The 23,651-nt window shown below is 44.3% G+C and overlaps 1 protein-coding gene across 3 annotated transcripts in view; it reads right to left on the reverse strand.

Annotated features, from left to right (window-relative positions):
* NXPH1 (neurexophilin 1) overlaps positions 1-23,135 on the reverse strand; it is a 210,684-nt gene extending 187,549 nt beyond the window's left edge. Inside the window, exons 1-2 of one of the 3 annotated variants that reach the window (XM_075922313.2) lie at positions 22,293-23,135; positions 21,398-21,559 (exon numbers count right to left, since the gene is read on the reverse strand). In XM_075922313.2, coding sequence (XP_075778428.1) covers positions 21,398-21,451 — 54 coding nt within the window. In that variant the 5' untranslated portion in view covers positions 21,452-21,559; positions 22,293-23,135. Of the gene's footprint in view, positions 1-21,397; positions 22,125-22,235 lie in introns of those variants that run through there. The other 2 variants (XM_075922312.2, XM_089776686.1) reach the window with 2 other exon arrangements.
* Positions 23,136-23,651: the final 516 nt, after the last annotated feature.

A 23,651-nucleotide genomic window follows, 5' to 3' on the forward strand; every position in this document is an offset into this window, starting at 1 on the left:
AGTGCCCACTTAGGAAGGAACAATCAGTTTCACACATACAGAATGGGAAGCGACTGTCTAGGAAGGAGTACGGCAGAAAGGGATCTAGGGGTTACAGTGGACCACAAGCTGAATATGAGTCAGCAGTGTGATGCTGTTGCAAAAATAGCAAACGTGATTCTGGGATGCATTAACAGGTGTGTTGTGAGCAAGACACGAGAAGTCATTCTTCCGCTCTACTCTGCACTGGTTATCCCTCAGTTGGAGTATTGTGTCCAGTTCTGGGCACTGCATTTCAAGAAAGATGTGGAGAAATTGGAGAGGGTCCAGAGAAGAGCAACAAGAATGATTAAAGGTCTAGAGAACATGACCTATGAAGGAAGGCTGAAAGAATTGGGTTTGTTTAGTTTAGAAAAGAGAAGATTGAGGGGGGACATGATAGCCATTTTCAGCTATCTAAAAGGGTGTCATAAGGAGGAGGGAGAAAACTTGTTCATCTTGGCCTCTGGGGACAGAACAAGAAGCAATGGGCTTAAACTGCAGCAAGGGAGGTTTAGGATGGACATTAGGAAGAAGTTCCTAACTGTCAGGATAGTCAAACACTGGAATAAATTGCCCAGGGAGGTTGTGGAATCCCCATCTCTGGAGATATTTAAGAGTAGGTTAGATAAATGTCTATCAGGGATGGTCTAGACAATATTTGGTCCTGCCATGGGGGCAGGGGACTGGACTCGATGACCTCTCTAAGTCCCTTCCAGTCCTAGTATTCTATGATTCTATGATTCATACAATCATCCTAAAAATATGATGTACTGTCTCACTTACCTTGACAGAATTTAAACACATTGGTTCTCAAAAAATTCATGTTTTAAAATACTCTTGCCTAGGTTAATAAATACAAATGGCATAGCATCATGTCATATTGCTCCTTTCCCATCTTTTTTATAAGCATATATTTACTGTGAATGTTACAAACAAATTCCACTTTCCATCAATATAAGTTCCTTCATGTTATACCCATTGATTCCAATCCTAAGCTCACAAGCAAAGACCAAGAAAAAGTTTTTGCCAATGGGAACTATAAGGAAGATGGAATCTTCACTCTAACCTAGAACAGCTACACAAACCTATGTATGGACTGATGTAAGAAACATTGCTCACTAATGTCCCACATGTGGTATGGGCACCTGTATCTATACATCTCCATGCCCTAGCAGTGGCAAATCGCAATGTCAACATTTATGTTCTCCATGGGGAACTGAGATGACCCTCTACACATCTCTTCTATTTTATGCAAGAGATGTAGAGTCAGCACTCTTTCTGTTCCCAGTACAGCAGATGCATGGAATTTAAATCCTTCTGCAGATATGTAAGGGGTCCAGAGATTTGGTTCATGGTCTCTTAAAGCAATGTTGCAAAATAGAACCTTGTTATGGACCCGTGGATTTTTAGCATAAGGTGATTTCCATCAAGATTACAATGCCACGGAGCAGCTAATATAGCCCAATACTATTAAAATCTCTCCAACAGTTACTGCAATTCTTTAAAAAGCGTATCTTTGAATTCATATTGCTATTATCCAACTTACCTACACTCTCTGTAGAAATTAATACTTTATCTTTTATCCGTATTGAATTTTAGAGTAATACTAAATATGCACAAACTGCTGCAAAAAAGATCCATGAGACAATTAAGTGTGATAAGTACAGTGAAGTTAAAAAGAAAAGTAGGAGAGAGTTCTTATAATCTTTTTGAGTGGTTTCGTCTGTCTTTGCTAATATTCAATATAGCCATTTTTGCAGCTAAGAATGTAATCCAGGAAGGCCAGATATTTTAAAAAAGTTCAATGTTTGATACACATTCTATGTTCATTCTATAAATAAATCTGCAGTGAAGTGCTTAAACGTTTATTTCTTATTTTCAAAACCTGGAACTAAACATAAAAATATTGGCCTATAAAATGCTTAAAAAGTAGATTACTAGAAACTAATAGAATGCTATTGAACCAATGATGGGTCAAATGACATTTTGAATCCTGGTGGAGAATGTGAATATGACCTTCATGTATACCATTTACAGAAGGCTATTTTATTTACATTTTTAAATCCACATAAAAATGAAAGATGATACGGCAACAAAATTGAACATTTAATTTTTTCCCATAGTCATAACTAAGCTCTCCCAAGGTCAAATGTAGTACAAGACTGAAATCAAGCAAGACTTTCTCCATCATGCTGCCAGTCTATTTCTCCCTCGTCTGGTGATACTAATGATCAATTTTCATTCTCCAGATGAAGAAAAATCCCCATAGCCTGTGATGGTCAGACAAGAAACAATGAGGAGAGACTTTGTTTCTTATGTTCTTTACCTTCCTATGTACAAACAGATCACTAATTACATTTTCAGCTACTGTAACAAGGTAAATTATTTGAGCTGTTTAAAAAGTCTTGTAAGTGTGAGAGAAAGATAAAGAAAAGACTAGGTAATACTTCCCTAGTATCAACAATGTCATAAAGCCTGTGTTCCAAAAATCATGTCATGTCCATTTATAAAATAAATTGATCAGTAACATTGATACTTTGTCTGCTTTTAAGATCTTCTTAAAATCCTACTTCTTTCATGCTGCCTATAGCAAATGGCCCTTGTTAGTTCTTTAAACTATCCTTTGTATTGTTTCCCACCCCTACTTTCTCTGTCCTTTGAATGTGAGCTCCTCCAGACAGAGACCAGTCTTCTTAAAAGTACCTTGAACATAGTGGGCACTAGTATTATACACATTATTAATGATTACATTGACACAAACTTTGCAAAATTAAAGTATACATTTTTCTCATGTTTTACTTCACACTGTGTGTTTCTCATGATAAGTTGTTAATAAGCACAGGAGATGTTTATGAAACACTGCCATTTTATAAACCGCCTTCACATGAATGCTCAGGAGTATGTCTGTGTCTATGGGTGAGTCTAGTAGCCCAGCATATTACTAAAGTTGCCTGGCACATCTCATCTTTAAACCTTGTTTTCAGTTGCCAAACTTTCATCATTTGTGCTGAAATTGACCATACTGGATTTCATAGATTCATAGACTTTAAGGTCAGAAGGGACCATTATGATCATCTAGTCTGACCCCCTGCACAGTGCAGGCCACAGAATCTCAACCACCCCTCTTAGAATAATCCTCTCACCTATATCAAAGATATTGAAGCATTCAAATACTTTGAAGGACCCAACATGCAGAGAGTCCTTCAGCTGTGATCTGTGCCCAATGCTACAGAGGAAGGTGAAAAACCTCCAGGGCCTCTGCCAATCTACCCTGGAGGAAAATTCCTTCCCGACCCCAAATATGGCAATCAGCTAAACCCTGAGCATGTGGGCAAGACTCACCAGCCAGACACCCAGAAAGTTCCCTATAGCAACTCCTATCATCCCTCCATTGACCTATTTCCAACTGATAATGAATGGTCAATTAGTTACCAAGATCATGTTATTTCATCCAACCATCCCCTTATCATAGAATCATAGAACTGGAAGAGATCCCAGAAGGTCGTCAGGCTGAATGATTACCTCAGGCTGAATGTTTATGGTAAAACTCAGCCAAAATAGTTCAGAGAAGCTAGCAAAAAAAAAACAATATTAAAAAAGTACTGATGACCTTTTCTTAGAAAAGATCTAGTCAGGGCAGCCAACAGCCTCACCGGGCCTATGGGCAAAGTGGGGGTGGGGGCAACTCCGTGCTCCCAGAAGGGTCAGTGCCTCAGGGTCAGTGCAGAAGGGGTGGGGCCAGGGTCATCCAACCCTCAGTGCTACCCCCATCCTAAGTGCTGACTGGAGCACACAATGTCATGCCCCTGCCTCCCCAGGCAGCACTAAGAGCTGCCTGGAATGCACTACACAAACCTTCAGTGGTAATATAAAGGGCCTGTGGCTCTGGGCACTGCAGCTGCTTAAACCTCTGGGCTCTGGACAGTTGCCCCGTTTGCACCCCTTCCCCCCACCCCCCACCATTGGCAGGCCTGGCTCTAGTTCACCCTGGATTAAAGACTTGAAACTTGGCAGGCACATGGCCTTTGTGCCAAGGTTGAGCTTTGGCTTTTCCTGTGAAAATGTGTCCAATATGAGCCATATTAAGAATGTTTCAAAAATTTCCGTTTGTGCATGCTCAGTAGAGACTTCTTTGATTTTGGCAGCTAACATCTCCAAAATGTTGATGAACACTGAGCATACTCCAGGCCCTCACAGCTCTTATTGCTGATGAGACTATTCATTACTATCCACGGGCAGTGACTGAGCTTGCTCGCTCCAGTTTAGGGATGCAGAAGTGGAAGCAGGGATCCTGCCCGTACAGCATGGATGAGGAAGCCAACTGATTTAAAGGCAGAAAAGATAAAAGGCAGACCTGGGAGGTTGAGAAGGCAAAGGAGTAGAGTAAGAAAAGAAGCATGGGAAGGCAATACAGGTATTTAGAGGCTGGAATGAGTGAAGAGGGAGGGACTGGGACAAGGTGGGCAAAGAGACTGGAGATGGAAGCTGAAAAAGGAAGCTGAGACTAGGAGTTGAGAGAGAGGACAAGGATTGGTTGGGCAAGGAGACTAGAACTGGGAACCAGGGACCAAGGTAGAGATGGAAACTGAGACACGATTTGGAGCCAGAAGAGATAATGGGATTGTCTGAACAAGAGACTGGGAAGGAAGGGAATGGAGTGGGGGAGTGGAAGGGAAGATGGATGTGACGAGGAGTCAAGGGTCAGAGGAAGAATTGAGGCTGACCAAACAAAGAATCTTGGACTAGGCGCCGGGCTCAGACATCTTATGTTTTCTATATATAAACAAAAAGGAGTTGAGACCTGGAGCCTTATAAAATACAGATATACTTTCAATTGGGTAGAGTTTTCACCTTACAAGGCCTGGAATTGAAAATGTACTACAGCTGGGCAGATTATTAATAGTAACCAATGTGTTTGATTAATTTAGCCCATACTTCCATTCATGAATTATGCACTCCAAATATATTTGATTTCTGTTGATGTATTCATAGGCATCTAAGCAACATTTTAAACAAGTATATTCCAGCCTCGGGGTTATTCTAGGCCTCTTTGCTTCACCTAATCACATATAGACTTTTCTTTATCTGGAGGGCTGATTGGACAGCTGCACCCACGTGATCCTGCTCCTGACTGAATGATGAGATCTTCTCCCAGTATGGAAGGTTCCTTCCTCTTCTGACTCTGGCCACCACCTGATCACAGGGTGAAATTTTGGAGCCTATGATCTTTTCTTAGCTCTAGTTAAAGATCAACAAGTGTGATGTCAATTATGGATTCACATTAGTATTTGTGCTACTGTAGCACCTACATGCCCTCATCTTAGACCAGGAGCCCATCAAACATCAAGACACCTCCTGTTTGCAATCTGAGGGTATGTCTACACTACAAAGTTAATTCGAACTAACGTATGTTAGTTCGAACTAACTTTGATAGGCGCAACACAAGCGCTCCGCTAGTTCGAACTTAATTCGAACTAGCGGAGCGCTTAGTTCGAACTAGGTAAACCTCATTCTACGAGGACTAAGCCTAGTTCGAACTTACTAGTTCGAATTAAGGGGTGTGTAGCCCCTTAATTCGAACTAGTGGGAGGCTAGCCCTCCCCAGCTTTCCCTGGTGGCCACTCTAGCCAACACCAGGGAAACTCTACTGCCCCCCTCCCGGCCCCGGACTCCTTAAAGGGGCACGGGCTGGCTATGGTGCCTGTGCCAGGTGCAAGCCTGCCAGCACCCAGCCAGCAGACCCTGCACCTGGCACGGCTCGAGCCAGCCACCCGATACCCCCCCCAACCCTCCCCCTCTTCCTGGGACCAGGCTGGTGGCTCCCGGGAGCTTGCCCAGGACCGCAAGAGGCGGGCACCCGCCTGGTCCAGTGCAGACATCGTGGACCTCGTCCCCGACCTCCGCACTAGGCACAGGAAAGCAGCCATCTAGGGCAGGAGAGCTGCCAGCCTGGCCACCCAGGAGCAGGTGTGCATGACAATCAAGGTGGTCCACTGAGACCCCCGACCCTGAGCCCTGAGCTTACAATGGCCGTACTGGGTCAGACTAAAGGTCCATCTAGCCCAGTAGCCTGTCTGCCGACAGCGGCCAACACTAGAGACCCTGGAGGGGATGGACCGATGACAGTGACCAAGCCATTTGTCTCGTGCCATCCCTCTCCAGCCTTCCACAAACTTTGGGCAGGGACACCACTCCTACCCCCTGGCTAATACCACTCCATGGACCCAACCTCCATGACTTGGTCTCACTTCTCTTTAAACTCTGTTCTAGTTCTATCCTTCACAGCCTCCTGCAGCAAGGAGTTCCACAGGTTGACTATTTTCTTTGTGAAGAACAATTTTCTGTTACTAGTTTGAAGCCTGCTACCCATTTCTTTCCTTTTGGGTCCTCTAGTCCTTACATTATGGGAACTAATGAAGAACTTTTCTGGGTGCACCCTCTCCACCCCACTCATGCTTTTATAGACCTCTATCCTATCCCCCCTCAGTCTCCTCTTTTCTAAACTGAAAGGTCCCAGTCTCTTTAGCCTCTCTTCATATGGGACCTCTTCCAAACCTCTGATCATTGTAGTTGCCCTCTCCTCTCTCACCCTCTCTCTTCCCCTCTCCCACCTCCTTTTCCCAGTCTCCCCCAGTTTTGTTCAATAAAGAGAGATTCTATTTTTGAACACAATTGTCCTTTATTTTGTACATCAGGAAGGGGGGCTAGGGAGGGATAAGTGGAAGGAGGTGAGGGAGGAATGGGGTACGAGACCCCAATGGGGAGGACTGGGCCGGCTCTGCGGGCTTCTGGGGGTGGAACCTCTCCTGCAGCCCCCCAATTGCCTTCTCTCCCCAGATGGCAGCCTGCGGCAAGTGCAGCCGGTCTGATGGCCGAGTGCTGTGATGTGCCCAGTGTGGGCACTCAGGGCACTCCAAGCCAGGACTGCTTTGCAAGCGGGGCACCCCTGAGAACTGTCTGTCCGGGGTGGGGTTCGGGTCCCTTTAAGCACAGCCCTCGGCTAGCCTGAGACAGCAGCTCCACGCTCTAAGTCCTCATCTGATGCCCTGCCGGCACTGCTTCCGGCCATCCTTAACCCCGGTTCAGGGTCCACTTAATGTGGACATGCTAGTTCGAATTAGCAAAACGCTAATTTGAACTAGTTTTTTAGTCTGGATCCGTTAGTTCGAATTAGCTTAGTTCGAATTAACTAATTCGAACTAAGTTAGTTTGAATTAGTGCTGTAGTGTAGACATACCCTCAGAATAAGACAAGAGACAAGAGATGGCTATAACAGTTGGGGAAGTGCAAGGAAACAATAAGATGGGGTTGTCTGTGCACACTAGTAACCTACCCATAGTCAAACTTTTTGTAGGCAAACTCTCCACTGGTTGTCAGCAGCATCGATTCATTATATATACTGTAGTTAGGTGCGATTCACTCACAATATTATAATGAGATACATCCATTCTGATTTAATTAGCATTGATGTTACACTCCCATCTCTATATCCTTTCTCTCTCTTTCTCTCTCTCTCTCTCTTTCTGTTTTTCTTTCTTTTTCTCTTCAGCATCTGAGGAAATGAGTTGTAGCTCATGAAAGCTTATGCTGTAGTACCCTAATAAATGTGGTTAGTCTTTAAAGTGCCACCAGATTTCTTGTTGTTTTTGCTGAAACAGACTAACACATCTACCAATCTGAAACCTGTCATTATTATAATTGTATAAGTAAAGCTCAGAGTGAAAAGATGAGCAGTTAGAGACTGATCCTAAATCCCTCAATTAGGGTAAAATTCCACAGAAGCCAATGGCAACTTTGTCAGTGGAAGGATAAAAAGGACTGAATTCTAAAAAAGGAGACTTATAGTTGAATACAGTGAGTACCTGATTCAGCTAGACTCAGGCTATGTCTAGACTGCCGCTTTTTGTAGGAAAAAGGTACGCAAATTGCGCGCTGCAATTTGCATACCTTTTTCTGATTGTTTTTTCAGAAGAGGCTTTTCCAAAATTTGGCCCATCTACATTGGGCCAAATTTCAGAAAAACCTCCTCTTTCAGAAGAACCCTTCTTCTTCGTGAAATGAGGAAGACAGCGCTTCCAAAAGAGCGCATCTGCTCTTCCACAAAAAATGTTTGCAGAGTAGACGTGTTCCCTGGACATGGCAGAGCTTTTCTGGGATTCCTTTGGTATCCTGGAAAAACTCAGTAGTTTAGACATAGCCTCACATACCACAGCGATGTGTTCAATATATGAAGTCTAGCCTAAAGCATCCTTTTGCATTCATTGGCATGTGTCTCTAAAATGGCAGTGAAATATTGTTCTCAAAATGTTCATTAAAAAGTAAAATACTGCTCAATCTAAGAACATAATTCTTCTTCTATGGAAGACATCGCAAAATTCTCATTGACTTCAACAGAACAGAATCAGGCCCTAAATCAATATGCAAATTTCCTATGCTAGAATAATCAAGGTTAAAAATCTACCTTTTTGTAGTCATCATTCAACACATATTTCTTGTGAAAAAGGCAAAAAATCTGCATTGCTCTGCAAAATCTCTACATCAATAGTAATCAAATTTCAAATCTAAAATACAGAAATACTGCTGTATACTGACCATGCAGTATTTCCTTAGATATACCACAGTCTGCATTTTTTTGTAATTTTGTGTAATAGTAAATGATGGTGCCCTGATGTTTCATTGGCGTACTGCATAAAAGGCAATGGTCTGAGCTGTTTGAAAAGTCATTGTTTGATTTAATTTCAAAGAAGATGAATATAGTTTGCAGCAAATTTCTTAAGATATTGAATCAGCAGACAGATCAATTCCCAGCACGTGAGTGGGAAAGTTTTAGAACAACAGAAGCTAATTACTATATATTACTTGTGAATGGAATATATTTGGGATAAGAGGGGGCATGCAATGCATAATACATTATGTTAACAGATGCTAGGTCTCATAATTTGGCAATAAATTCAGTAATATCTGAGGTAATGATATTGGTCTACAATTTTATAACCTTATTAGATAGATAGCAAATGCAATGGAATTTTGTTTGGGTGGGAAAAGAATATATTCTGTCTTACCTATAAAAGTTCAAAACATGGATCGCACTAATTCAATATGGCCCCAAATCAACAAAGCACTTTAAAACATGCTTAATACTTAACATATGAATAATCCCATCTTTCTTAAAAAAACAATATTTAGCTTTAAATATGTGTTTAAAGTTCAAACATGTTCTTAAGTGCTTTACTGAATCAAGATCTACATCCTTAAAAACCTGTTTTCTATAGCTGATGTCAACTCCTGCTTTTAACATATCTTCATAGTCCTATGACCGTATGATGTCAAACCATCCCTCTCTCCAACATATAATATCTGCAAAGGAATCTGATGTTATAATCTTACAATGTCATAGTTATCTATAAATTGTGGGGATGAAGATAAGTAGTATTCACACCTGCTTTAGTTTACTCCAGTCAAATATTTACACATTCTACTCAGAAACTCTGACTATGACAAACTGAAAGACTAAAAGGCATAATTATAATCTGATGTTAGCCTTGAACCCATCTGAAGAAGAGTTCTATGTAAACTCAACATCTTGTTTCACTCACCAATGGAAGTTGCTCCAAAAAAAAAGATTTTACCTCACCCACCTCATCTTACTAATAACCTGGGAACAACACAGCTACAACAAAACTGCACCGAGCCTACTCACTAACTTCTCCAAGACCCCTGTTGTACTATAGTTCTAAAATGTTACATTTGATTAACAGTACAATATTTGATCCATATTCTGGCATCCTTACTCATGTTGAATAGAATCTTACATGATGGAGTGGGCCTATTAGTTGATGAAATTATTCTCAGAGTAAGCTGCTATTCAACATGAGTAAGGATATCAGAACCTGACCCCATATTAATAGAGTCTAATTCTGCTGTATCTATTCACATTAACTACGGCTTTACAAAGGGACAGATTATGAACACCTTACTCCTGCTGAAGTAGATGAAACTCCTTATCTGAGCAACTACTCACCAGTGCAAGAAAGTGGTTTCCAATCTATACATAGCTGAGTAGTACCAATGAAATATATGGAATTATTCACCCAGAGACTGACTGACACTTTTACAATGGCTAGTACTACACTATGAGTAGTCCCACTGAAATAAAAAGGAGGACTTCTCCTGGAGTAAAATGCCACTCAGTGTGAGTAAACATCCTAGAATCTGAGCCATAGTAAGATAACATCTAGTTAAAGTCAAGGTAATAGAACTAAGCATGTGGTTTTTAAATTACTACAGGTTTATTGTGCTGTTTACAGTGCACAATTTTTTATGTCATATCTGTCCATTTGTACTACACTTTAGTGATAGAGAGCTTTAAATCAACTGTTGTGTCCTTCATAAAAATATTATTGTTGTTATGCTGCACTTAGTAATATTTCATATGCAGTTTTCTTGAATATGTTAACCATTCCCCATATAACCCTTAAGAGAGAACTTTGCTTTATGAGAAAGAGTTCAATAGCATAAGAACAAACATAATAATGGTCATACTGGATCAGACCAAAGGTCTAACTAGCACAGTGCCTTGTCTTCTGACAGCGATCAACATCCCATGGCAGAGGTAATGTACAGAACAGGTTTGCCCAGTCCCAGCAACTCTTATTAACACCACACATGACTCTTAAATAGGGTCAAATTATCAAAATACTGTAACACTCTGATTCAAACAACTCAAAATTGTACCATTTTGCTATTGATTGTGAAGCAACCCTGAATATATAGGTTATACAATTTCAATTTTAAATGAATGCATTCCTTTGCAAACACTTAACACACTATTGATGAGATTGTGAATAAATAAAGCAGTCCATTAACTTCATATAAGCAGTTCTATATAGGCCTATAGTATTTCTTAACAAGATACCTGCTGAAGAATTGTTTTGCTAAAATTCAATCAAGAATGACTTCCAAAAAATGAATATGAAAATAAATCTATTGGCATTGTCAAATGATGGTCCCTGACATGAAAGTACTTGTACTTAAAAAAACTTCATTTAGTACATGATGCATTCCATTTCAGTTATAGTCTAAAAAGCAACAAATAACTTGCAGTGACAAAAAGCTCTATATGATCAACAAGGCAAGAGACTAATTTTGCAGCCCTGACTCAGGCAAATCTTTGTGATTTTACCTCGGATAATACTGAAACATCAGGTCCCAGTTTTGTCCTAACCAAGCCACCTTTTATTGTTACTTAATTTTTTATTCCTTCCACTAATTTGCATGCAACGCCAAGACAGATGCTAAATACATTGTGCAAACTACACATTCAAACTCACAGTACTTAATTAACTATTAGGATCTTGCAAGATAGTAGTCAATAAACATTTTAAACCTTCTTTAAATTGCATCTAGCATAAGACTCTTTGGGTCACACTGTGCACCTGGGCATGATCCAAAGCCCTTTGGACTCAATGGAAAGACTTCCATTGACTTCAATGGGTTTGAGGGTCATATCCCTAATCCTTAGACTTTATAACTAGCAAGTAAAAATAATGAGTATCTTTGAAATCAAGGAAACTGTACAACTTATATAGTAACCATTTCCTTAATTTACTTTCTTAGGAAGCTGCATAAGTGTAGCTTTAAGAAGACACCCCGCTTAACATGTTTTAGGTCTATCTGAGATACTGTAATGAGGGAGGCTCCAAAAGACATTCTGGTTCCAAGAAATTATGTTACTAGAACATTGCACTCCTGGCACTATTCTAGCAGTCAGCTCTATTGCTAAAAGAAAAAATCCAGGTACCCTTTCTCAGGGAGCTGCAAAGGGTTAGAAAACATACAAAGAAATAGTGCAGGCATATTGGCATTATGTGGATTATAAATTCAATAGAAAATCTGAACATCCCTCCACGAACAAAATATCTCAGGCCTTTATTCTTCCAAAATCTTTGCCCAACTGAGCATAGATGAGAAAAGCAAGGAAAGCACAGCACTGGAGCTTTTTAGGCATCTAGAATACAAAGTAAAATAAAACAGTCTCTCTCTTTTCAAAAATCAGACAATCTTTCCAGGCAGAGGGTCAGCCAACCACCTAAGGATGAAGTGGTTCTAAGACTCAAACAACAGGCGCTGACATAGGTACGTGTGTTCATTGACAGGGCATATCAACCGAAAGCCGACCAGCTGGTAGACAAATTGCCTCAGAATAGACGATGCGGGGAGGGGGGAAGCTATCGTCTGAAGAAAAGACGGTTGAGGCTGATAAGATGGATGCAGTAGGCCGAGCAGGAGGGATGCAATGGGCTGAGCAGACGCTCTTACCAGAGGTGTTTGGCGGTGGCTGGATTGTCTGCAAGACACAGGCAGTGAGGAAGATGGCAGTGGGAAGGTAGAACGACCTCTGCGCATCGGACCCCCCCCAGTTCCCGGGACTCGGTGTAAGTGAATCGGGAAGCAGTTTAATCACACAGAATGTAATGGCTCGCTTCTAACAAATGTGCCGGGGCCTCTGCCGCCACATGCTTTTGCCTACTCCTAACTGGTGAAAACATCAATGAAAAGATTGGCCTAAAACTTTTTCCAACCCAGTCAATTCTCATCGCAGGCCATTATAGAGGGGGTTTTCCATCAGTCATCCAGTTACACCTTTCTTGTCAACGCTCTGTGGTTTATTGACAACCACCTTCCAGCTAGCAGACCCCTAGAGGACAGTTCTGTCAATAGTAAGTCGGGATTTATGCGATCAGAGGACATGGCTAATGATTATCTCTTCCTTAGAGTAGGACAGCAGCTCGCGGGAACTCCAGACACCCGCGTATTTCATATGTAAGCAAGCACTGAAAGTTTCCTAGTGAGTATTATCTCCGCTCCGTTCCAGCCTCTGACTAGGACACAGCTCAGAGCTCAATCAGATTTGTGGCGCTCATTAAAAAAAAAAGTCTTCAATAAACAAACGAGAGAGACTAGCTCGGTCCCCCAGGAACTTGAAGTGCCGTTGTTAATTAATCACAACGTGCATTTTCTACGGGGCTGTTTTCTCGGTATCCTTAATGTTGCAGGGTCCATTTCGGGTACGTTTGAGTGTCTCTGACCAAAGGCAGCCCAGTGGCGCTGGGCTGGAAAGAAGCAAGACTAAGGCGCAAATGAAAGCGTCCCTAACAAGCTGAGTTACTTTTCCACCAGTCTAATGATGATAAATTCAGGGTTTCCTCCACGTCCTCACTGTGGGCAGTTTAGCCATAGAAAACAATGCCACCAGTTAAGAGGGAGAGAGAGACCCTGTGAGTAATTATAGTAAATGTATTGATTTGCTTGCTAAGCCGTTTTCCTTTGTTGCCCGTGAATAATCCCCACCCCCTCTGAAAGCTGGAAAGAGTAAAACTGTAAAGAGTCCTTTTATGTGGGGGGTGGAGAGTTTAAAGTGACTGGGACAAGGAATTCATTCCCAATCCGGGCCCTGATTTGGGGTTCGGGTCCTTTTAATAGTGATTTAAATGGCAGGTGTTTCTGTTTAAGGAGCGGGAGTCTTAAAGGGAAATATTGTATTCAAGAGGTTTCGCATAACGTAGCATCGATCGTTAATGAGACCTCAATCCCAGCTGTTCGGCCGCTTTGTTTAGGAAGCAAGGGAAGGAGCCCTGCGCTCTGGAGTCAGAGCTGGAGCGCTGGAGACCCACCAATAGTCAGCAGCTGTCACTGTGCTCCAGCCGTTTGTAGCCCTGGAAGCACAGACTAGTGCTAGAGGTGACAGCTGGTTCGGCGTCAGGGGCTGTGGGGAGGGAGCAGGGAGCTCTCCAGGGTGCTGCAGAGCAGGAGTCGTCTAGCTCCATGAGCTGTGAGTGGGCTAAAGGTGTTCGGACGGTTGTTACTGAAAAAGGCGAGTGAAATAGGGTGTCCATGAGCTGTCCAGGGTACTGAAAAGCAGCAGGCATCCAGTGACTCTAGAGCTGAGCTGTCTGGAACAAGTTACCATTAGAGATGAAGGACGTGGTTGTCCTGGAGATGTTCTGAAAAGCAACAAGGATCTTGCCCCAGAAGGTGTATCTGACTGTGTCTGTGTCTGTGTTGGGGCAAGAGAGGGGTAATTCTCAGACTGAGTCTAAGGTACTGACAAGATTCCATCTCCAACCGCCTTGGTGCCTAGCTGAACTGTGGGCCAGAGCAAGTCCGCGGCTACACAACACCACCAGTTATTAACCCAAGAGGCGCGCGCACTGTGAAAACCTTCCTCTAAGTTACTGCTCCCCATTCAAACTAATGCTCTCATGACATCCAGCTACTGGCAAACGTTTCAAAAGCAGCCTGCCCAGGTCACTTTTGTAAGTGTGCAGGCCATTACGCCTGAAAATAGAACATCTGGTCCGCTCTCTCAGCCCCTATTTTTGAACTGGTGTAAATAACTTCACTGGCTCTGACTATTCAAACATCCAAGGGAAGGAAGATATTTTTCCTATAAAGTAGGTTAACCTTGCATTGAATAAAGTTTTTTCCCCGCCTCCAATAAAGAATATGGAAACCGGAATTTAAAATACTGTAACCTGAAATGGAAGGGATGGGTGGTTATCTCCCGCTCCCCTTTCACAATGCATGCTAATAGTTTATTTCCATTTGGGCAGATTCCATTGGATCTGATTCCTGCTGTCAGAAATTCTTGACTGTAGTTTATAGATCAGTAGGTTGTTCTTCTCTGGTAGTCCTCTCCTTCCCCCTCCCTCCCCCACCCCAGTCGCTCCGACTTAAAAACTGAAAGGCTATGGGGAGAGGGGGGAGGTATTTTGAACCTCTCTTTGAACCCAGCAAGATGGATTCTGTGGAGGGAACTGTACTTCTAAGCAGAAAATTTTGTCCTTGCAGGTAAACGAACAGAAAAGCCTCGCACAGTGGCCATTCTTAGGTAAAATATGAGCTTCTGTCTCGTCAGGGATTTAGGGAAATTCTAAATTGTCCAAAGAAGCCCAAAGGCGCAGAAGAAAAAAAGGGGGGCACTGTTGTTGCGAGTAATAAAAGATTATAGGATTAACTCCTAAAAACACACTAACAATAGTGTGTTCCAGTACTGCTGTGTTGCAGTGGTTCAACCTAGCCAGTGTTGTCTGAACTACGATTACGTGCACGCGTGCTGAAGGGATTTTCTAAAACCAGAATAAAATCTGTTCTGTGTTTGCAACCCCATGTAAAATACGTGGCTGCTGCCTTTGGCCACATTTGCAGGGATGCGGGGAAGGGGAGGTTCTCTCCAAAGGCAGAGCACTCGACTGAAGTTTAAACAACAGCCAGTAATCCGCGGGGTTCAACAATAAACCGGGAAATGGGCAGTCCTGCTGAAGAGCAAGCAGTTTGCATAGCATTGAGACTCCGCCATTATATATCATATCAATAAAAGCAGCTCTTCGAAAGCTTGCATAGTAATTGAGATTGGAGATCTTTTTTGATATGGGTTGGCATTTCCTCATATCAATCTGACAGAGCCAACTCAGGAAATTGCTGGTAATATTCATCTGGGGAGCACTTTCATTAAACGTAATTCATTCGACTTTCATAATAAATTGAGTGACATCCTTACAGCAGAACCTTTTTATCCTTGATGAAGTGCTTGCCAAGCTTTGGGGTTTTTTCACTTTATTGTCACATTCCTTAAAGCAGAGTCGTCAACATGTCAATCTGCTGCATAAAAATGAGAGAGACGTATTTACAAAGCACCCAAGAGGTGGTTTAATGCTGACTTACAAGAAGAGCGGTCTGTGAGTTAAACTATCTGATAAATCACAATCGTAACTTAACAAAAATGTAATCGGAAGGACAGAAGCCAATCCTAGGAAGAGAAGGGTGGGTCAAGGAGTCATTTTCTCAAGGTGCTGTTCATTCCGACCAATTGATTTGCTAACCAGCTTCTCCGCAATTTCAAATTTACTGGAGGAAATTGCCTTTTTATTAATTAAAATGGCGGTTGGGGGGGACAGGGAAATATTAAGGATCTTAAAATGGATCCCTCTAGCTACTGACTTGGAAGATGTGGCTAATCACACGGAGGCGGGGATATTCGGTTACATTCAGGTGTCTTTCCTGAGAGGCGAAAGCTATTCCAAACAGCTTCCTCAGCTACTGAAAGGGGCGCAGTTAGCTGTACCCTAAGAACTATGCAAAAGGAACTTTTAAGTGCAGAGAAAACGTCCTTACACTTCTACCTGCTGCTGTACAGCCTCTACGCGAGTTAGGGAGGATCTTAAACCCTGAACAAAATCAATCACACTGCGCTTACTCGGAAATATATGTAAATTACCGCCAACTGCAAGTAATCCAGTTCCCATCGCAATTAGCGTGCAGTGTGTTCCAGGGAGGAGCTATTCTATATAAGGACAGCATCTTAGGTATTTAAACTCCATTTTCCAAAGACTAAACGGTAAGAGTCTACTTCAAGATTGTTTGAACTCACTAAAAAGCACTCTCAATCTTCTGCTCACACTCCCTCCCCCATCAAATAAACCAAAGGCAGAAAATTGCTTATTTGAAAAAGCAATACCCAAGTGCTTTCAGCACAAAACAACCTTTTGAAAATACTGTGGAGTGATTATTGCAGGACAATGCTGCCTATTTTTTCCCCGTCACAGCCTAGAGAAATGTTTGGAAAAGTAGGACATCGGCATCTGTCTTAAAAATCACCCTATTTTCACAGCCACATCTTTTTTCACATTACAATCGCTTCCAATAAACAATCAGAAATGACCGCAAACAATGCGACACGTATAGAAATCACAGAGGTACACAAACTCTTGTAGCCATTAACTTAACGTTTTCCTCCCTCCTCCTCAAATAATGTACCCGGAGGACAATTGTAAACAGTTAATTTACACCAGGAAAGCTACACTCGGATTATCCGGAGTCCCCTAAACTTCAGTAATGTGGGGGCGTAATTTTAAACCCGCGGTCAAGAACCGAAGGACACCAGTGGTGCATTTTGAAACCCATTTGCAAGCCTAATCATTCCGCAGAAAACCTGATTTCTGGGAACCTTTGTCTCGCGAAAACCAGGATCTATTCTCTTTTTTAAAATGTCCTGCTGTTAAAACGTACTATTAAACAAACTATTTGCCAGTGTTTTCTTCTGACTCTGGGTCAGAAAATTCTCCCGAAAGGGGTGTTTGATTAAGTTAGTTTAAATCTTTCGCAATGTAACTTTTAATCTGTGGAAAAGGCAGAGACCACCAAAAATAGTGTAAAGATTAATTTACACCACAAACCCACTAGTGAGTAACTTCATATTTACTTTGGGAAAGGCGAAAATAGGTTTTCCTTTCCCACCAACCTCCATCGAAAGACTGTATTAAGCTCTGTACCGGGTACTCCTGACAGATGAGGACTCGCTAGTGAATATGGATCACATTGTTTTATCCAGGGAGTGAAACAAGCACACCATGTTCGTTTAATGTAAAGAACTGGACGTTCACAATGAAACAATCGAACGCAGATAGTCTAGCTGGATGAGCATTGTGAAAATAGGTATATAAACCTTCGACCAATAGACACTTCGCCTTCACTGTTTGAGATTTCCGGGAAGAATATACAGCATTCAACCACCAAATAGAAATCTAGCAGGAATGGTTTAACAACTCGCATACAAGCCTTCTAAAGGGCTGACTGTATGCTTGTCATCTTAATTTATCAAATCAATCCTTTTTTCCTTTCACTGCTGCATAGGAATTAAGTTGTGAGAACCTTTGGAATGGAACATTCCCGTGGATGTACTTGCGCCGTGACCAGCAAACTCCAGTCCTTTGCCCTGTTACAATGGATTGCCTTAATAATTTGTGTGGAAATGGTACGACCCATCTCTTTGGCCCATCCTTGACTTGTCCTACTGAGAACTAAGTCCATTTAGAATCTCTTCCCAAGAACCATATGTTTTTCGCCACTTCTACAGCATGTTGCTTCAATACAGTACAAAACATCTGACTAGCGTTGCATTATTCTGTTCTATCATATTGGAAGCTTACAGGAGTTGGTGCAGAAATTATATGAGAATAAGCTTTGTTATTTAGGAGTTTTTGTAAAGCTAAAGTGTCCTTTTAATAATCTATCATTCAAAATTAGGAGTTCTAAAAGTCTGCAATATACGGGCGATGTTTTCTTTCCCAAGTAATATTTAGTAATACGTTAGAGGCGATTTTGATGCAGCCTTACTAGTTAAAAAAAACTTTAATCAAAAAATTGCAACTAGATGCTTAACAATGAACAATGCAAAACAGAGGGTCTCTAGTTAAAAGAATACCTAAGCCATTTTAAATATTTTCTGTAGCGCAATGTGCTTCACATAATATCCTCTAAACTGAAGAGACAAGAACCCTGTGCCTCTAAAGACTAACCTACCTAAATCCACCAAAAAAAGTACTTAAATATTCCTTTAGATTAAAGGAAATGCAAAGGCCAAAGGAAGTGCCGAAATACAGAACAAAACAGAAAAAAATATGGGTTTGTTCATATCTGGAATATACGATCCCCTAGTTTATAAATAAATACCGTGAAACATTTTTCGCAAGGGAAGTCTCCACATAAAATTCCTATCCATTAAGATTTATCTGTATCAGCAGTGACCTCTATAAATATCATATAAGGCCGTATGGAATATTGGCATATATCTCCACAAAAAGAGGACAGCACTTTACAAGACTTCTTTAGATAGGGGGTGGGAAGCAGTGGTTTGAGTTAAAGGCCAGGCTGGCAAATTTCTGTATTTGTTTAACTTCGTGCAGCCCAAGCTCCCTAAGTACACTGTCATTGGGTATTGTCTGTTTTTTGATTTAAGGATATTCTTGACCCCCACCTCCAAATCCTGCAATTTAAACTAGCTATGTGGGACTAAGAAAGTGTTTGTTTTTACACCCTAAATGGTTGGGGGCTGACAATTTAAATCCTGACTGTAGTTGCTCTATTCGGTTGTTTGCGTTTGTGCAAGGTGTATACATATGCACACAAGCACACAAAGTAGAGGCATAGCACAAAGTTGCATCTTGCTGGTTCATAACACTATATTAAAGTTTGAATCCAAACTTCCGGCTTCATTGTTTATATTAGCCTTCTATTGCATGATATCCTCATTCGAACTTCGAAAGCCATTTACATAAGAGGTAAATCTGTAGCAAGATGTTGGAATAAAAGTATAAAGACTGAGATGAAAATAAATATCTGATTAGAGTGGGAAAATGCTTTGGATTTATTTTTTCCCTGGGTGTTTTGGCAAAAGACACTACCCAGCTGAAAAGTTCCCCCTCCTCCTAAATTGTCTTTTATTCTTTACTTGATTGTATCATATTTTTGCATCGTTTTGAAGAAGATTGGAAAATTTTCTCCTTCCCTCTGTAATGGGAAGCCTTCAGAAAAAAAAGGCATTCAGGTAATGAAGTCTGTAACTAAACGGTAATTGAATCAGCATAATTTGCACACTGAATGGTTTTCAAATGCTCCCAGTTTACAATTAAAGGAGAATTAATGCGCTTGTTGTTCAGACTGCGGCGCGTTAGAATAAATCCAGCTCTGTTGTTGTAATGAGTGCAAAACAGTTTAACTGCCAGCAAACACATTCAAAATTTAGCACAACGTATCGATCTCGCGCCTGGGTTTGATAGATTATTTGCCACATGTTTTTTCATATGCTGTAAAAGTCACTGAAAGTAGCAACATTTCCTGCAGATGTGCCACCAAGCCGTGAAGCCAGGGGCGTGGATCGGACAGGGAAGTGTGCGATGGAGCCCTTCCTAAGGTTAACTGAGCAGCATCCAACAACCACATTAGTATCCCTCACTTATTCTATAATTGCCATGTCCGAGTTTTACATCATATCCGGCTGTATCCAGTGAACGTTTCTAAGCTGCGAGCTTCCTCCTTCTCCACCCCGCTGTCTGCCTTGTCCTGATGAGCAAGGGGACTAGATGGGGTTGTTTCACTTTTCTGAGGGACGCCTCTTTATTTGCTGCTGTTCATTTGGGGAGAGTGTACTCCGAGCAGGTGCCACAAAGCAGTGTGTGTTCTCGTCTGGATTGGTTGCCCCTGTGCTCACCTGCTTACCCCCAAGGTGTCCGGCGCCGCGCTGAGAGTGACACGCAGCGCCCTCAGGCGGACACTGTCTGCAAGCGTAAGAAGTCGCGCAAAGAAAAGCATCCCGGAATCCTTGCAGTGAACCTGTGACCGGTTAAAGGAGCCTGTCTTCCCTTTGCGTCTACCGGAATATGAAGTGTAGCTATGAAAATGCGTTTATGTTTTTGCAGCTCTCCCTCACTTTTACCCAGTCTGAGCCTAAAATCAGCTTCGACTGCTTTTCCAACCCAAGAACGGATCCACAGAGCTTCTTTGCCTGCTATGCACCATAGGAAGGAAAGGATTGAACTAAAGACATGCAGTCTGCCTTGTTTTGTTCTTTGTGATTGTATAGGGAGTAAAGAGTGCGCTGGGGAAGATAACACTCATGCTTACTTGTGTTCCCCTGGTAATCTTAAAGGGGATTTGCTACGGAAGTCAATGACACATGCAGAAAATACTAGCTGTGCTTGTCACTGAGTGTTTACACGACTGTACTGTATTCTATTGAAAAATGAATGTCTTCTATTGTGGCTCAGTGACAGTGATCCCCATCCTGAAGGGTTTCTAGCAGCAATAACAAGTAGTAAACAAGAACTTGCCTACAATACAGAATAAAGGAGGAAGACACACTGAGACGGTATTTCAAAGCCCAGCATGTTCTGTATCATATTGCACCCCCTTCGGAGAAAGAGGTATGGGGAAATGTGCCCAGAAAATGTCCATTCTAAATATAAAGTATGGTCCCTGATTACTTTCCTGTATGGTGGGGAAATGATGGTTTTAGAAACGTTACCGATTTGGAGCGTGTTACAGGGCAACCTCTTTGATTCCCCGCCTGCTTTATACACTTTCCGAGTGTCCTGCATACACACACTTGTTCTCGGAACAAATCGCAACTCTAGAAGAAACTCCACTTCAATCTGGAGAGAAAGTTATAGATCCCAGTTTCCCTCTCCAAACCAGCTCAGAGCGAAGGGGCGCAGATGTTTCCTTTACTAGTTAGTGTCACAAACCCTCTGCTAGCAGAAAGTCGCCGGAAGATGCAGCTGTCGCCCCAGTACAACCGGTCTGTCAGAGGGACCAGGGTTGTCCACCCTCCAGGCTTTACAGTCGGACACACACAGAAAAAGGGGTAGGAGCGCAGAGAAATTACAGCAATAATAGCTCCGGAACCTGATAAAGTTTTTAGACCCGGGTGATCTCGCCTGATATCTGAGTGGGATGATGATTTTTGCTCGTTTGTTTTTTTCTGTGATGCCCTATTCCTCTCCCCTTTCGCCCCCCAGACAAGAGGACGTCTGAAACTTACCAGGTAGAGAGGAGGCTGCAGCAGAAGCACGGCGTACCAATACACAGCCTGCATCCTCCCGGCTCAAACTTCCACGGCTGTTCCTTCCGCTGCTCTTTGTTCCTTCAAGACCATAGATCCACCTGACATCCACTTTACAGAACAAGGAGAGCTCTCACCAGCCTAGACAAAAATGAAATTATAGACCCCATGACCACAAGACAAGGTTAGACTTCGAGACAAGGGGGGAAGAGAGGAAGAGGGGGCGGGGGAGAAGGAGGAGAGGCGCGGGAGGGGGGGCAAATAACGATTAAAATCGAGTTAATCCAGCGTCAGAGAGAAGTGGTCCGGGGCTGGCTGGCGCGCTGCTGGGGCTGACGCTCCTTTGGCGAGGGAGGTGGCTGGAGCGCACCCTTGCGTGAGCTGGGCTGGAGCTTTGGGTGCCACTGGCTGCCAGACCCGCCTGGCTGTCTTATATCAGGAGGCTTCGGGCTCCAGCCCGCTGCCAGTTCACTACCACCGCCACCTCCACACACAGCAGCAGGCTGGAGAGCGGGAGGGAAGGGGGTAGGAGCCCCCGGGAGCAGGCACCCAGGATGCGCCTCCACACTAGTCTCAGGGCAAACCGATTCGCTCCCGGAAATCCGACCGGGCTCAGCTCAAGCCAAACACGCGCCCACCCGCCCACTTCAAACGCCGCTGCCTTGGCTCTGCCCCCTGCTCACTCGTGCCTGGCTTTGCCCCGAGCCCTGCGTGCCGCAGGTCGCCCGAAAACATGCCCCCCCCCCCGTCTGTTCTGCTCTCCCCCCCACCACATCCTTGGGCAAACCGGAGCCCCCGCTCCACTCTCTATACGTACAGCCGGCAGGGTCCGAGCGCAGCCAAGGAGCGCCAGGAATGCTCCATGTAAACCTACAGTGGCTGGCAGCCTCCTCGGCACCGGGGGTCCCCTTCGCCTCGCCTCTCCATGTCACGCGCGTAGGTGTCCCGTGGAAGCAGGTGCCGCCGTGAATCCAGCCTGCGGGAAAGGAGGCGCCGCTAGCTGGAACCCCACTCGGTCCACGTCGCAGGAAACTTACAAGGGGATGAGGGCGAGGCTGCCCGGACCGCCCGCTCGCGTGTGGCGCCGCGGCCGCCGCGCTGCTCAGCCTTCCCAGCGGCGGGTCTCTGGCAAACGTGACTTGTTGGCGGGCGCTCGGCGGGCCACGCGGCTGTTTCGCTCCCGCTGCAATGGAGCCGCCAAGACCTGGGCCGCTCGCGTCTTGCCCAGAAAGCGGCTGAGGCGCGGACTGTCCGAGAGTCCCTACTGGGGGGAGAGCAAGGCGAGTGTAGCAGCAGCGTCCCTCCAAAGCGGGTGGCGAATCAGAGCCCGCCCAGGGCGCTGTGCCGTGCCCTGCCCTGCCACCAGAGGGCTCTCTCCGCTCCTCGTCCGCCGCCGGGACACGCCGCTGCCGGCCGCCCTGGCCCCTGCAGGAGCCGCGGAAGGTTGCCGTGTTTCCCAGGCCGCAGCTAGCCACATCGCAGGGGCCAATCCGCAATGGCTTAGCCGCTGCCTTGCCCGTCACACACACAGACACACACGCACCCCCGCGGGAAAGGCGCGGGTCTTTCCCTGCCTCGTTTCCCGCCGTGGAATCGCGGCGAGCTGGGGAGCGGCATGGAGCGCGGCACGCAGGCTAAGAGGAGAGCCATAGGCGTGGGGGGCCTCCTGCCAGCCTCTCGGATTGAATGGGTGGTTTCCTCATTAAGGGGCTCACGGGGCAAGCTCGCGCTCCGCGGCCCCGCGGAGCTGAGCGGCAAAGCCTGGATCCTCACTGCCCCCCCCCCCCCACCCCCAGTGACTTGGGAGCCAGGTCTTGGTGACCTTGTAGGCGCTCGCCCCGCTGGGCTGTGTCTTTGAACCCGGGAGGGGGATAGTTTAAAAAAAGGCTCCCGCTTCCCTGAGTCGGGGGAGGGATCCTGCTTGCTCAGGGGGACCCCTCGCAAGCCCGGGTGTGTCGCCAAAGGTCGCGGGGCCGAAGCTCTTGACTGCTCGTGAGAAGCCAGAGCCAACCTTCCTGCGGGCTGGGCTAGAAAAACCGAGGGCTGCAGCTGTCCTGCCGCCGGTCCCGCCGCTTCGTACCGCACCTCGACGGCTCCAGCCTGGGCCGCAGCCCAGGGTGCGAACGCGGGAGGCTGCCTTTGGAAGAGGGGCACAAAGAGGGGATCGGTGATTAGCGCTGTGGGATACACGCTGCCAAGGAGGGGGACTGTCCGGAGGACGGATGCCTCCAGA

Source organism: Pelodiscus sinensis, chromosome 2 (assembly GCF_052426305.1).
Source record: "Pelodiscus sinensis isolate ZL-2025 chromosome 2, ASM5242630v1, whole genome shotgun sequence".
Classification (NCBI taxonomy): domain Eukaryota; kingdom Metazoa; phylum Chordata; order Testudines; family Trionychidae; genus Pelodiscus; species Pelodiscus sinensis.